We start from the raw sequence: 16,277 nt of genomic DNA on the forward strand, positions 1-16,277 counted from the left end.
TGAAAAAGAATAGATTATCTCATTTGTCAGAGGTGGTTTGCTGTGGTCCAGATTATTTTTCAGGATGTCTTCCATTCCTGCATACAACATATTCTGTTGGCAAAAAAATAAGGCTAGTCTACTTTCACCTTCATAAGAAATGAGTTACAGTTGTGTTCACATGAGGAAAATATATGTAAATTCTAGGCACTCCAGCCCCTTGATGAGTATTCTTCTTGTGCTCTCCTGGAAGTAAAAGAATTGAGCCCCATGTTTATTCTGGAAGGCAGAAACAGCAGTAACTTCTATTGGGGGGAAAAAAGCATAGTAGTCTGTAAGACTAGAAAAGGAGTGAGCCCAAGCCACACACAACATGGACTGTTGCCTAATTACCAAGAAGATGTGAAATGTGGGAGGCGTTGAAAACGAATTAAGAGTGAGGATATTGTAATGGGGAGCAGCTGAAGACACATCCACTGTCCCGCCTGCCTTTTGAGAAAAGCCCCGGGTTACTTTTGCTCTCTGGGCCTGTGTCTTCTCTGTGCCAGGTGTTCCAAATCGCATCTGTATCTGCTTGAATGCCTACTGTGTGCAACACAAGTCTCCCTCCTCTGTGGGCAGGGAGAAAGATGTTCAGAGCATTAGATGGAATCAGGTGCTGAAAAGTTTTGTTTTCACCACTGACTAATTACAAGACCTCGAGAAGGAACAAGTCAAAGCCTTAGTTTCCTTATCAGCAGTTTAAATAGATGATGTCCAAGGTTCATTCTAGTCCTTATGTTGTGTAGCACCATGGTTTTTTTTCTCTCATCTCTATCCTGTCACATGGTTTAGTTTTGTTTGTTTTTGTTTTGCTACTGGATTGCTCCTGTCTTGTTCAGTTTTCCTAAAAATTAAGAAGTTGAAAAAAGTTAGGAAGCCTGATTCTTTTCTGCAGAGAATGTCATCTAGCCCAGCTGTGTTCCTCAGCATCTGAGAGGTTGGGTGCTGTCCCGTTAGTCACTGTCTGAGTCACTCCCCGTGTAGGTCCCAGCGTTGTCTGAAAGACCGATTTCTTGAAACTGCCATTCAAATGAGACAAGGTGTCTCTAGAGATCACTTCGGAAAGCAGTCACTTAAGTCTGCAAAACGCTTATCCTGAAAATGATTGTATTTTCTGAAGTTTTTAAGGATAGGGACCGAATCCTCTCAGGTCTCAGGCTCAGGAAGAGGATTCAGGCAGGGATCCCGTATGGCTCCTGACAGACACTTTCTTTCCTGGTGAGAGGCCGATCAGACCTGCACCCGGACTCCACTGAGAGAGGTTGGGAAGTCAGCAGCCTAGAGACTTTTGATTTGTGACAAATAGCATAATTTTGCTTCCCATTATTGCCTTGGTTAAAGTTACCGCTTTAGTTTTTACTTGCTTGCTTAGTCACGCTATTTGCACAGCTTCAAGGTCTCTTGGAATTCAAAGACTGATGTATTTACCTTGGTCTTTGAATTGTGAAAAATGCAATGTTTATGTCTTGATTTATTTTTAAAATTATAAATGTTTTATATACAAAAGCCAGACGTATTTGTTGTAGGGAAAAATCTATTTACTGCATACAGTGCTCATTGTAAAATATTAAGAAAACCCAGTAAAGAAGAAATAAAAAACTGCCCATCTTCTCACTGTCCAGAGATAACTCTCCACCCTTAATACTTGGTGTATATTTTTATCTTTTTTATCTATACATATCACACATTAATTTTTTTACAAATATGCGTAACAAGGGATATTAAACTATTTTAAAAGTGTTTTCATTCAATGTATATTGAACTTCCCCCACATGATTAAAAATCTAATACAACTTTTAAAAAAATGGAATTCAAACACTGGGTGTTCTGTGTTGTGATCTAACTGATGAATCACTAAATTCTACCTCTGAATTTAATAATATGCTATATGTTAAGTTGAATTTAAATAAAAATTAAAAAGAAATAGAATTCAATTATATGGATGTGCCATCTTAATGATCTGCTATTGTTAGGCATTTTAGGCTGTTTCCAATTTTTTGCTGTTATAAATTACCATCTTTTTATGCTTTCTCTCCTCTGCTGCTACTGCTATTGCTGTGTTGTGTTTTTTTTTTAATTTTGTAAAACTCTAAATATAAGCTGTGCATTGTATTTTTCTCCATTTCAGTATAATTTTTATCCTGTAATATTGGGTGGAGCAAAGAGAAGGATGTAAAAATACTTACAGGTAGTTTGAGGCGCAAATCAGCATTTTAGTAACAAAACTGGGAAGCAGAAACCCCATTATTGAGCCTTGAGGAAGGATCTTTCATCTCCATGTCCCTCATTTATTGCCTAACAAAGCTACTTTAGTCTGAGTGGATTCATCTTCCCTCATATCTCAGAATTGAAGTTATTCTAACCTAAATCCTTAAGTATTTGATTTTTTCTTTTGTTATAGTCATGTTGAACTAGTTGAAAGGCAAAGGGAGGATCTTTTTTTTTTTTTTTTTAAAAACTCAAAAAAGTGTGAATATTTGACCTGGTCCTCATTTGAGACTTCAGTCTGACCTAGGGAGTTAATGGATCTGTTTCAATTCCCATCCCAGGGAAGAGGCTTCCTCAGACACAGCTTCGAAGCAGGACTGTCCCACATGACACCTCTGTCATGTCGTTCTGTGCTGGCTCTCTGCTGCCTTTCAACACGGAGACACATGGCTCTGAAACTTGCCCATTGTGGCTGCTTTTCAAGCAGAGTGAACACTGCTATTCTCGTAATGAGAAGTGCTAGTCCCCCTCCCCACCTCCAACCAGAAAGAGTGCTGCACAGTGTCAAGATTTAAAATGAAACCTTTGTTATAGCCCATGGGGAAAAATGGATCCATTCCAGCCCCAAACATATCACTCTCTGCCATTCCAAACCTACCAAGAGTTTTAATGGTTCTGAAACTTTTGGAAGGAAAAATAAGGTTCTTTTTTTTTCCCCCTTGTTTTTTGGAAGGGGGGGGCACTTGAAATGGCACGCTGGGGAAAAAAGCAAATACATGGCATGTTTTATGCCAATGAAAATGAGGACAGCTCAGCAGAGGAGGGAGTTGGGAGTATAAACTGTAATTGACCCATAGCTGTGGCATGACTCCTGGGTACTAGAAGGTCAGTAATAGGAGTTGCCTTCCAGGGGCAAGGAATGAAGATTGCTAAGATGCCAGAAAGCTCTGGAGTTTTTTTCCTAATATGAGGATGGTACTACTCAGTGGTAAATGGGCCAAGGTTCAGGTGAAACCAGAAGCACCTTTCTCTAGGACTTGAAACTGTTTTGTATCTTTTGAGAAGGATTCCCTTCCTTGTGGCTTTCCAGAAGCTATTTATTAATCCAGCCTGGAGCTGTTCCTCACCCCACCCCCCACCCCCCAGTGTACCACAAGGAGTTTGTTTGTTTGTGGGGAGGAGGGTAGAGGATGGATAAAAGATACTTTACTGACCACGAATTGTTCGGTGTGGCTCTAAGGCCCATGTGCCTGGTTTCTCTCTCTAGCACCAAGTTTGAATTTGCTTTTTATTTTCTGAGGACTAGAGCTGTGGTTTGTTCATGTTGCCAAAGGAGCTCCAGGCATGCACCACTGTTTGGGATTCAGTGGCCACATTTGGCAAGCAGTGGTTTGAATGACCTCTCTTTAGGAGCCCTAGGTCACTGGCTGGATTTCTACCTCCCTACATTATAGGCTCTTCCTGTATTGGGAGTGGCAGTTGGCCAGGGCGTTAGATTTTCACTGGCCTGAAAACATACAGACCCTGATGAGCAGAGGCTTATGAGAGGGAGGAGGACAGCAACACAGGAAAGACTGAAACAGATCATTTGGGGGGGGGTGGCGCTTGGTCTAGGGTTTCTTCGAGGGGAAGTCTGGGCTCCCTAGGTGGAGCAATTAGTGCGATAGTAACCAAAAGACAGCAGCAGAACTATGTCTGGTTTCCTGAAGCAAAGTCTTGAGTGAAGACTCTCTAGCTTCATGAACCTCTTTTCTTTTTCTTTTTCTTTTTTTTTTTTTTTTTTTTAAAGATTTTATTTCTTTGACAGACAGAGATCACAAGTAGACAAAGAGGCAGGCAGAGAGAGAGGGAAGCAGGCTTCCTGATGAGCAGAGAGCCCAATGCGGGGCCCAGTCCCAGGACCCTGAGATCATGACCTGAGCCGAAGGCAGCGGCTTAACCCACTGAGCCACCCAGGTGCCCCTCATGAACCTCTTTTTATGGAACACAGTTTTCATACCAGAGAGTTTGGGGGATATGTAAGTTGTAGAGCTTTAAGGAAATTTGTTCACTGTTCACAAAAATTGAGTGTTTCAGAGAGAAACTTTGATTTCAGCTTGAATCCAGTGGTTGCCAGAGGTTAGGAAACAGCATACCAAAGCCTCATAACTCATAGCAACGTATCCAGAGGTTGAGTTGTTTCCATCTCTGATCCCTGATCAGTTGTTTCTCTTAAATATGGTCACAACCTTAGAATACCAGGAAAGTTTGTGAAAGAAAACATCCTAGACATTAGTGGTCTGCTTTCAGAGAGACATGGCGGGGGCGGGGGTGAGAGTTTGCGTGCATACATGCATGTGCACCCCAACTGCTCTTGGGCACATGCCTCCCTGAATGAGCTGGCTCTATTTGCAGGATGGAGACATTCCCTGTGGTGGCTGAGAAGGTCCTCAAGGAGTTCCAGGTGCTGCTGCAGCACAGCCCCCCTCCTATTGGAAGTACCCGGATGCTGCAGCTTATGACCATCAACATGTTTGCTGTACACAACTCTCAGCTGAAAGGTAAGGAATGTCTAGCGTCTTTAGCTACACAGATAAGTCTGAATCTAGCTTCTTTCATATGCTTCCACACATTCCCCCTGATATGCGCGCGCACGCGCGCACACACACACACACACACACACACTTCCCTATCATTGCCTCTCAGATTTTTAATTTACTCTCTGAAATCTGTATGACTCTCTAGTGCTTGGGTGGGATGAAAGGAGGGAATCATGGGTATAGAGCTTAATTTGCAAACCCAGAGATGCTGTTGCACATCTGGCCATGCTAAAGGCAGCAGCAAGGCCTCTTGGAGGCTACAGACCCAGAGCCTCTCCCAGGGGAGAGGCATTGCTGAAATGTTTCATTGCAGAGACCATACGCTTGGCAGGGATTGGGAATAGCTGTTTCTGGACTCATGTACCCTGTTTGTTCACTATGGAAAAGTCTAGTTCCCTATGGGCTATCCCTTGTGGGAGCCTGCCAGGGAGTACGAACAGTGAATTGATGAGCTTTGGTGACTCAAGCTGGAAGCACAAAAATCACCAGGCCTAGAATTTGGCCATTATACTGGTGTGCATTCTGAAATGCTTTTCTGAACACTGGGGTTTTTTGACGGGGGTGGGGGGGTAGGGAAGGAGGGGCTGATTGGCAAGATTTTCAAATGTTCTGATGACCAGGTCACTGTTGCAGGATGTTACCAGGATCCCTTCCCTCCCCCACCACCCCACTTAGGTAAGGATGATGTGGTTTGACTTGATGGAAATATGGGGGTGACATTGTTTTGCATGTTTATTTGGTCCACGTTGCCAAAGAATCATTTCAGAGCATTGACAGAGAGTGTTTGGTCTCAGGGCTGGAAGGTTATCATCTGAAATGCCAAGAAGTGGAAATTGTCCTGTGCAGATTCTATTGTAAAACAGACCTTGTCTTTCTGGACAGAGTGTCGCTAGTTCTCTTGTTGCATCTTTTCTTAGTGCTTTCTCACTCTGAAGTTGATTTACTTCCCTTCCCATTTGTACTTGGGGGTTATGCCTCAGCTTGCTGGTGTTGGGGGTGGTGGGTTTCTCCCCTGATGAGTGTATATGCCACACTTTCCCTTGAAAACTTGGCTCCTGGGGCGCTTGAGTGGCCCAGATGGTTAGGTGTCTGCCTTTGGCTCAGAGCCCCACATTGGGCTCCCTGCTCAGCGGGTAGTCTGCTTTTCCCTCTGCCTCTGTGCGCTCTTTCTCTCTCTCTCTCTCAAATAAATAAAATCTTTAAAAAAAAAAACAAAACAAGAAGAAGAAAAGAAAACTTGGCTCCGCCTGGGACTTTCTCTTCAAGTCCTCTGCTCGTCCACCTGGGTTTTCAATCATATCTGATTTTCTTCTCTGTGCTGCCTCCTACAGCACTGAGAATTCCCAGCAGAAGTTGAGATGCGGAGGCTTAGGTGCCTTTTTGAGCTTGGCTAATTATTCCTGAGAACACCTCTGAGGAAACATGCCATCTTGAGAGGCAGTGGTGGCTTCCAGGAAGGAGGAAATAAAGTTTGTGAAGTGCTGGCATGGAGGGCCATGAAGTCCTAAGGGGAGGGAGATTGATCCTTCACCATTACCCTGCTGGTTCTCCTACCAGGTGGGAAGCTCACCCGACTCGGGAGATGGGGCCTCCTGCGCTGACCTCCTGTTTATTTTCCTGCCTACCTCTAACAGCAACACGGAGTTCAGTGAGTTGCCCGTCACAGAACTGCAGCCTCTGCCGAGGTATCATTCCAGCCTCAAGTGACCTGTGGTCGCAGAAGGTGTGAATGTAGAGGACCTGTGGCTCTTGCCTGCGAAGCATCTGTAGTCAGCAGCTTCGGCTCCATGGAAAGGAATACCTGGGCCTTTTCATAGGCCACCAGTGAGTCCTTTTCTTGTAGCTGCTGTTAAGTAAAGGTTAAGAAAATATGGGTGAAAGGAAGGGGAGGTGGTGAGAGCAGAGAAAGAAGAAAATAGGTGGTTCTCCCATTTGAGGCCAAGGTTCTTTTTCTGGGAGTCTTCTCCATCACGGTTGGTTATAATGAAGACCCGCTCGCCAAGAAGAACGTGTCAGAGCCTGGGCTTGAGATTGCTCATTTCTGGCCTTGTCCTGACGCTCACCTCCGGGAGGCAGCTGGGGCCAAGGGGAGCCTGAGCTGAGGTGGTCAGAAGCTCCAAGGGTGTTTCAGGGAAAAACAGCCTGGGCCACAGGATATAACACTCAAGTAGGACAGAGAGCTCTGCGGACGTGCTGCCAAGTACCCGGTGTGCAGTTGAGGCGGCCGTCCAGACCCCACTGTGTGGGCTGCCATTGGGAGAGGGGTGAGCAGAGCACTCAGCGGGGCTGGTTGGTGGGAAGATGCACTTTTCCATTTCCCAGCACATGAGTCATCTTCTCTGGGCCCCTGCGCTGTGCTTGCACGGACAGTGGCAAGAAGGGGGTGTTGTGGCTGAGTAGCAGCATCTGTGCCGGGGGTGGAGAGAGAAGGGGGTTGGGGAGAGGGTAAAGATTTAAATCCTTCACTAATCAGCAGCAGTTTGAATCACATTTTTATGAGTAAGGAAGTGATAAATCAGCCCTGAGTGTTCAGCCCCCAAGTCCTGTCAGCTGGTGCCCTTCTGAAGACTTCTCTCCAGGCCAGTCTGCTTGCTGTCAGAGTCGCCACCCAGCCACAGAACGCTGGCTGGCTGAAACCGGGAAGCGAGGGCCTGATGCTGCCTGGCCCTCCCAGGTGCTTGGGGTCTTGGTGATTTGGCAGTCACTACAAGTTACAGAACATCTGGACCATCATTTTTCTTTCCATTCTTTCTTGGACATGTCCTTCTGGGTGGGTGTTTGCATATGTCAGTTCCTGGACTCTGTGGAGAAGGAACATTCCAGCCTGAAGCAGAGGTGATCTGTGGCCCCCAAGGCAGTTGGGATCCCTTCAGTCTGTGCCTGGGCCTTCCTTGTAGACATGGTACCTAAGGAGTATGATTTGAAGAGCAACAGGGACGTCCTTACTAAAAAGTATGTTGTTTGTTGATGCCTCTGATTCATTTTTTGTTTGTGTTCAGTGCTACCCTTGTATAACTGTCCTCTTTTCAAAATATCAGTCATTCAGGAATAGAAATGATACTAACACTTTAGCTTGATTTTTAAATGTGCTTTCCTTGTGGTAAAGAGAGATGTAGAACTGTTTAAAAGCTATATCTCACAAGTAAAAATGGAGGAAAAAACCTCAGCTAGCGGTGAGTAAAAGGCATCTTTTCCCTTTTCCCAGGTTATAGCTTTCCCTGGAGCTCAGGAAGACAGAGGATGGGACAGATTTCCCCCTTCACACAGGGGGAAATAAATGGAGTTCTCCTACATCATTTAACCAACTAAACTTTCAGATCTCTGCAGTGATCTCAAAATCTATGGATTGAGGACTGTTCGTGGGAGAGACTTTCTATCTATCTCCTCCTCTCATGGGCCCTTTGCAAAAATTCTACTTCAGTGGAACTGCAGAGCCTAGAATCCTGCACTAAAGTCGTTGGGGACGGATAAATTTGAGAGATGTTTGGAGGGGTTCTTAGCAATAGGTCTGTATTGAATGCATGGATGAAGAAGGCCACAGTTCCAGGCAAGCCAGCCCTCATTGAACAGTGTGTTCCTTACCTGGCCCGTGTCCAGAATTGTCCTTTGGCGACTGATGGGTGGTGGTGAGATAGGTGGTTCCCAGAGTGATGTCATAATTGGTAATCTCTCTGCAGCATTCCTGAGCCGGAAGGGAGAAATGGGGCCTTCTCCACGTGCCTAAGCATTTAACACTTCAGTGGCCGTCTGATTGGCTGACATGATGTTGGAGGATGAACTGTTGATCTAAACCACAAACACTCCCAAGAATTTTAATTTTTTGAAGATTCTGTAATTTAAGGAAATAGACTCTAGTTTCTTGAAGAGGAATAATTGAAGCAACATTTGTGGTAGGGCATCACTGAAACCCATTGCATCCCCCATCTGTGCCCAATTTGCTCCAATCTGGCCTCCCCCCGCCCCCCCCTTCTCTCTCCCTCTTGCTCTCTCTTTTTTTAAAAAAATATGTTTTATAATTCCTGGAATCAAAACCATCTCAGGCACACACTGTTTTATTTTACTGTATTATTGGATTATACTTCCTATAAATCATTGGATGTTATTCATTGGCCACCACTGGAATAACTTCCCTTTTCTGTGCCCTGGCCCCCTCTTTTTCCTCCTCCTTTTCCTCCTCTACCAGTTCATAGGCTAGGCCTCCATTTTAGCCTTGCAAGAAAAGCCCAGGTGGCAGCAAGAGGGCACCCAAGAGACACTTGTCTTGTGTGCCGTTTGTGCTCCCTGCTTTTAGGGAACATTTAAGGGCTGGGATTGAGGTCGGGCTGGACTGGCATTCCTTCCATTATCAGTTACTCTTGCTCTTAGGGTTTGTTAGTAACCCTGAATTGCAGGAGGCAGAGGGAGTGCCACATGTGTGTCTCCAGAGGGATTAGAGGATCACAGCTGTCTACATGGGACCGGTAGTGGTTAACCCAAATGCTGGGATGCTTGAGATGGAGACCTCACACCTTCACACTGCTGTTGTGTATGCTGGTTGACTCTGGTTGAGAAGTCTGATTCACAACCAGAGTTCTTTGTTTCCCATCTACAGCCACCTCACAGACCTTGAGTATAGCAATCTGCTTCTCTGTGGCATTTCACTTCTGTCTGAGTCTCTTACCAAAGCAGAATGTATGGAGTGCCTAATCCTCTGCTTGTCAGAACAGTTGTACAGGAAATCCACCTTTCATAAGGGGTTAGGCTTGAGTTGAGCTATATAAACTGTCCCTCTCATTCCTCCTTCTCTATATCTAGTGGCAGAAGCCCTTGGGCTTTTCTCCTAAAGAATCCACGCACGGGTAGATTTCTCCAGATAATCAGCACTTCTTGACCTTCATTTTCAGAACGACTCAGTTTAGAGTAAATTAGCCAAGAAAGAGCCAGCTTGGCCAAAAAGTTTTGTGAGAAATGGATTCAAAGGTCAGAAGAGTCTAGGCTTTAGAAGGCAGGCCAGAGGAGGACGCATCCTTCAGCTATGCCCTCTATCCCTCTGGGGGAGATATAACTATTAGCAGGTTGCTTAGCACAGACTTCTTCCCTCAGAAGTCCCTGGAAAAGAAGAAAAAGTTAAAGAAGCGAGTGTGTCAGGGGGACCTCCCTATTTTTCCTGACTCTGATTTCCAGGGTTCTTGTTTTTAGAATGTATCTGTTACTTGAGGTTGGGGCAGGAGAAATGGTAAACTGAGAAGCTAAAGAAATGAGAAAATTCAGTCATATCAATAAAATGAAGCCTCTTACCGTGTCAGCTGAAGGAATGGTTTCTGTGTTTGCGCCAAGGTGGCTGTGTGGTTTGGTGTCCTTGGTGCTTTGGTTTGGAGTGCTGAATGAAGAGCAGTGTCCCATCATTGCCCAGGAGTTCATATGGGCCGGATATCTCCTCTCTCTTGCCATTTTATAGCTTCCCAGTTTGGTTTTCTTTTGCTCCAGGAAGGACTTACTCTGAAAGGAAGACATTATTGGCAGGAATGTTGGCAGCAGGGCTCTCAGCTGCCTTTCCAGAGTTCTCTGTAAGCTTTTCCTGAGGAGAAAAATTCACCATGTATAGCTTACCAGGGGCTCAGGCCAGATATGTACTGTGTGTTGAATACACAGGGGAAGGGGGTATGTTCTGGGGATGGGCTGAGAGGGCATAAGTTGTACTTTGTATCCTACCCAACTAAATGGTGGTCTGAGGAAGAACTGTAGCTTTCAGAGGTAGTGGCCGATAATAACTACAGCAAAACAACTCTGTGGTGATGCCCGATGACATTTTTATAGTTGCTGCATGTGTTTTCATTTGATTTCTCCTATCAGCTGTCAGAGACAGGTGGGACAGATATTTTGTGTCCTATTTTATAGATGACCAGGAACATACCAGAAAGGTTTAATAATTGAAGCAAGGTGGCACAGCTAGCAGATTACACCCACATCTTAAGTGTCCAGCCTTCTGTATCAGAAGACACAAAAACTTCTCTGGACTTAATTGAGACAGTTTATTATGCAAGCATCTTGCTCCCCCTTCTCCCCAAAACTGAGCAGCTGCTGTTTTTTGATATAAAAAGTGATCCTTGATTCTGATTTGGGACTGAAGAGGAACGGTGATAGAGATGAGGGAGTTAAGGAGGGGGTCAGAATTCTCCCAGGCCGCTTGCACCTCTGGTGGAGCCAAGGTAGTAAGCTGGCAGAAGGCTGTGGTTTGAGGGAATCAAAGTTGTTGGTGTTCCATGCTTACCATCCTCATGGTTAAAGGGGACGCTCCCTCTTACAGCAGATAACATTGTTCATGACCAGTTGGGAAAAGAAATATTCATCTTTGTCTTACTTTGGGAAATGTAGTCTCCTTTTCTCTCTCTCTCCCTTTCTTTCTTAAAGGACTTTTTAGGAACATTTTTTCTTATTTTCATGATCTTTTCTATTATCTTTCTTGCTTTTGCTTTTAAGAAAGAGGCTTTTCTCATGCCATTCTTAGAGGATACTGTGATTCTTATTTTTGGCCGGGGGCCAGGGGAAGGTAGATACATCATTCACGCAGAAATGAGGATGAGAGTATAAAACATTTGAAAAGATGAAAAAATGAATATACATGGAACCCCTCTCTGGGTTAAGAAATAGAATGTTGTTAGCACCTCAGAAGCTCCCTGTTGTGTTTTGTGCCCCTGGTAGTTCTCCCTCACCCTTACAGGTACTTGTCATCCTGACCTGTGCAGTTCATTCCCTTGCTGTTCTTTATAGCGTTGCTATAAGCATGTACTCTTAAACAAAACATAGTTTGGTTTTGCTTGCCTATAAATGGAGTCATGCTTAATCATACTATTTACATTCTTTTCTCTCTGGCTTATTTTGTTCCATGTAATGTTTGTGAGTTCTGTCCATGTTGATGTGTGTGGTTGTAGTTTATTCATTTTCATTGCTATAGTACTACATTTTATTCATATATCACAGTTTACCTATTCTTTTTTTAAGGATATTTGAGACAGTGGAGTTGTTTTCTCTTTGGGGCTGTTATGAATATTGAATCCATTGAATATTGGAGTGTTTGGATTTATACTTATTATAGTATTTTTTAAAAATCAGTTTTATCAAGGTAAATTTATACACAGTAAAATGAACCCATTTTAAGAGTGCATCTCAGTGAGTTTGACCAATTTATATACCAGTTTATATACCCGGATAACTAATCATCACAGTCAAGGTACAGAATGTTCCATCATCCACAAAATTTTCTTTGTGCCCATTCCAGTTGACCTCCATTCCTACCCCTGGTCTCAGGTAAACCACTGATCTGACTTCTGTCACCGTACATTGGATATGTCTTTTCTAGAGTTTCGTATAAATGAATCATATAGTGTGTACTCTTGTTTCTGGTTTCTTTTGCTCAGCTTAATGTGTCTAAGATTTACTCATGTTGTTTATATGGATCAGTATTTCATTCCTTTGTATTACTGAATAGTATCCTACTGTAAGGATACACTAAGTTTTGTTTGTCTAGTTACCTGTTGATGAATATTTCGGTTGTGTCTACTTTTGGGTTCTTATGAATAAAATTGCCATGAACCTCTGCATGAAAGTCTTTTGCGAACATGTATTTTAATCTCTTGGGCAAATACCCAGGAGTAGATGTCCTGGGTCATACAGTAAGTATATATTTAACTTCATAAGAAACTGCTCAGCTGTTTTCTGAAGTAGTTGAATCATTTTACATTCCTTACAGCAAGGCGTAAGAGTTCTAGTTCCTTTGCATCCTTGCCAACATTTGGTATTGCCAGTCTTTTTTACTTTAGCAATTTTGGTGTGTATGCGGTACCATTTCCTTTTGGTTTTAATTTCATTCTGTGTTTCCCCTCAGTGACTGAGGATGAGGAGTGACTTTTCATGTGCTTATTTGCCATTTGTATATCTTCTTTGCTGTGTGTGTAAGTCTTTTGCTCATTTGAAAAATCAAGTTGTTTGCCTTTATTATGAAAAATTTTTAAATGTTTTTATTTATTTATTTGACAGAGACACAGCGGGAAAGGGAACACAAGCAGGGGGAGCCGGAGTGGGAGAAGCAGGCTTCTACAATCTGGATATAAGCCCCTTGTGTTGTTGTTGTTGTTGTTTTTTTTTTTTTTAAGACTGTATTTATTTGAGAGATCGGGGTGAGGAGCAGAGAGAGAAACAGACTCTGCTGAGCAGGGATCCTGACGCGGAACTCCATCCCCAAACTCTGGAATCATGACCTGAGCTGAAGGCAGGTGCTTAACCAACTGAGCCACCCAGGCTGTATGTTTTGTAGATATTTTCTCCCAGTGTTTTCCCATTATCTGTTCTGTTTCCTTTTTTCTTCTTTCTTATTTTCTTTCAGATTTACTTTTCTACTCTTTCCCCACCTTTCCCTACTAGTCTCCTTTCTTTTATTAGTGGTTACCCCAGGAACTAAAAGCATGTGTACTTACCTTGCCAAAAGTCAAGTTATTCAGTATTTTCGCTCTCCTCCCCGGTAATACAGGGACTATGGAATACTTAAATGCCCACCATTCTCTTCTCACTATGTCTAATTTATATGCTGCCATTGTCATGTATTTTCATTCTTTTTTTTTCCTTTCAAACCCTCCAGGACAAATTGTTGTTGTTGTTTATTTTGTTGATAAATGTTTGTTTAGACCCACCCATATATTTACTACTATTTTTTCATTCCTTTTTTGCATTTCAGACCCTCCACCTTGGGATCATTTTCCTTTTGCCTCAAGTATATTCTTTAGAACGTATTTAGTGAAGTTTGTTTATTTGAAAGAGAGCGAGCCCCCACATGAGCCCATGAGGTGGGGGGGCAGGGAGGGACAGAGGAAGAGGGACAAGCAGAGTCCACGCTGGGTGCAAACAGGGCTCAATTCCATGACCCCGAGATCATTACCTGAGTCAGATGTCCCAACTGACAGAGCCACCCAGATACCCCTAGTGAAGTTCTTTTGATGACATATTTTTTTCAGTTTTTATTTGTCTGAAAAGGCTTTATTTTCCTTATCCCTGAAAGACCTATGTTCACTGATAATAGAACTCTAGGTTAACAGTTATTTTTCCTTAAGCCCCCGTTTCAGATAATTCATTGTCTCTGGGCTTTCACCATTGCTGATTAAAAGCCAAGCATCAGTCAAATTGTTTCTCTTTTAAAAGTAATCTCTTCTCTTTGGATGTTTTCCTAATGTTGTACGGTTTTAATGATTGGTTTAAGCTTGGGTTTATTATTTATTTTTCTTGCTAGGAATTTGTTGGGCTTCATCTATCTGTGAGTTGGTTTCAGCAGTTTGGGAGAACTGTTAGCTTCTTTTTAAAATATTATATCTGCCATGCTTTCTCTTCTTCTGTGACTCTGCTTAGTCAAAGTTTAGACCTTACTCTGTCTTTAATGTTTCTTAAATCTGTCTTTCATTTTTAGGACTTCGTGTGTGTGTGTGCGCTGTATTGCAGATGACTCTTTCAGTTCACTGAGTCTTTCCTTAGCTATATCTAATATGATAAATATGCCCCAATGAGTTTTTTACTTCAATTACATATTTTTATTACCAGATATATTTTTTCAAATCTGCTTTTTTTTTTATAGCTTCTTGTGCCCTGAACACATTTGTGAGGTTGTCTTTTCTTTCCTTTTTTTTTTTTTTAAAGATTTTATTTATTTATTTGACAGAGATAGATCACAAGTAGGCAGAGAGGCAGGCAGAGAGAGAGAGGGAAGCAGGCTCCCTGCTGAGTAGAGAGCCCGATGTGGGCCTCAATCCCAGGACCCCGAGATCATGACCTGAGCCAAAGGCAGAGGCTTTAACCCACTGAGCCACCTAGGCACCTGTCTTTTATTTCTTTAAAATATATTAAACATGATTATTTTAGAGACTCTCCATAGAAGGGGTACTTTTAGGTGAGTTTCTGCTAATCTCTTATTTCTGCTGTGCTTTGTTTCCTGTGCAATTAATTTTTTTTTCTGTAATCTTATTTTCTGTGAAATCTCATTAGTGGGAATTCTTGGAAATCTGGGATGAATATGGGAGAAGGACTTGGGTGTTCTTCTGTCCACAGCCTGGTGATGGGCGATCTAAAATAATCATTCGAGGGACGCCTGGGTGGCTCAGTTGGTTGGACAACTGCTTTCGGCTCAGGTCATGATCCCGGAGTGCCGGGATCGAGTCCCTCATGGGGCTCCCAGCTCCATGGGGAGTCTGCTTCTCCCTCTGACCTTCTCCTCGTTCATGCTCTCTCTCACTGCCTCTCTTTCTAATAAATAAATAAAATCTTTTTAAAAAAATAATAAAATAATCATTCTAAATTCAGATATTTGCTTGAGGTTTTACAGTGGTCTGTAAAGAGACCACTCAGGTAATGTGAATTCAGGCTGCACACTCCTGTGAAGGCTTGTGCATGGTCCATATTTTCAGTGCGTATTTTTTCTCTTCTAGTCAGTCCCAGGGTTTGACATAGTCACTTTGCCAGCTGTCTTTTCAAGGGGCTTTATTGCTGTCTTTACTTCTGACTCACCTTCATACCTTGGATGTAGCTCTGTGGGATGCCAGCTTAATGACAGAGATCTTGGGCACCCTCTTAGGTTAGCTGTACCCACGAAGTCTTGGAAACCAAAGCTCAAGTTCATCAAGTGGCACGTTCTTAGGGTAAAGTCTGGCTATATCCCACTTTAAATCTCTAGTTTCCCATCTTTACTCCATCTCTGACCAGAAGATTCCTTTTTAATTTCCTACTTCATGTATGCTTTCTGAAAAGATTTTTAAAATACTTTTTCCAGGATAAGTAGTGTTTCCTTGGGAGAGGAGATCAAGGTACTAGTCTGTCTGACATGTTATTAGAGGAAATGCTGTGACTCCTTTTTTCTTTTTACCACCAGGCATGAGCGTTTGTGTAGCTCTGCGTGAGTAATGTGACTGGGGCACCTGTATCCAGGGTGGCGAGAGCATGTGTAGGCTGCTTTTCAAAGAGTGGCTCTTTATCCATCTACAGTCGAGTTTTATGGCACGTGGTGTTACTGGGCTCACATTTTAAAATTTTTCCGAGAAGTGTTCAAGGTATAGACTATTTAGAAGGCTCACTGGGTGGGGAAGAAAGGTAAAGGGAGGGGAGAGGGAGGCCTGCAGCTGAAATGGCAGAAACCAGTTATTACCAAGAGGATTTGAGCTAGAGATCTGGAAAAGAGAGTGCTCTCTAGTTTCAGCCACATTACACTACATATCTGGTGAACCCTGTTGGCCCATAAAATCCTTTCCATTAGTCAGGGTACTCTGTGCTTTTGTTCTTGACTTCTGCTGTTCTTAGAGCTGTTTGGTTTGCTTGTGTGTGTCCGTTTCCTTTTTAGAAGGCAGATTGTCACGTATTTAGAAATTTATTTTACTGTAATTGCCGTTTTCTGGCTTCTTTAGGCCCCTTTTCAGATATAGGACTCCCATCTTGAAGCTTATTTCAGAAAATGCCCAT

At 43.1% G+C, this 16,277-nt stretch overlaps 1 protein-coding gene across 3 annotated transcripts in view; it reads left to right on the forward strand.

Annotated features, from left to right (window-relative positions):
- SMG6 (SMG6 nonsense mediated mRNA decay factor) overlaps positions 1 to 16,277 on the forward strand; it is a 237,758-nt gene that overhangs the window by 52,420 nt on the left and 169,061 nt on the right. For all 3 annotated transcript variants that reach the window (XM_032846751.1, XM_032846750.1, XM_032846752.1), the window contains exon 10: positions 4,624 to 4,769. In XM_032846751.1, the coding sequence (XP_032702642.1) occupies positions 4,624 to 4,769 (146 nt within the window). The remainder of the gene's footprint in view (positions 1 to 4,623; positions 4,770 to 16,277) is intronic.

Source organism: Lontra canadensis, unplaced genomic scaffold, assembly GCF_010015895.1.
Source record: "Lontra canadensis isolate GAN:19392208 unplaced genomic scaffold, GSC_riverotter_1.0 scaffold180, whole genome shotgun sequence".
Taxonomy (NCBI): Eukaryota; Metazoa; Chordata; class Mammalia; order Carnivora; family Mustelidae; genus Lontra; species Lontra canadensis.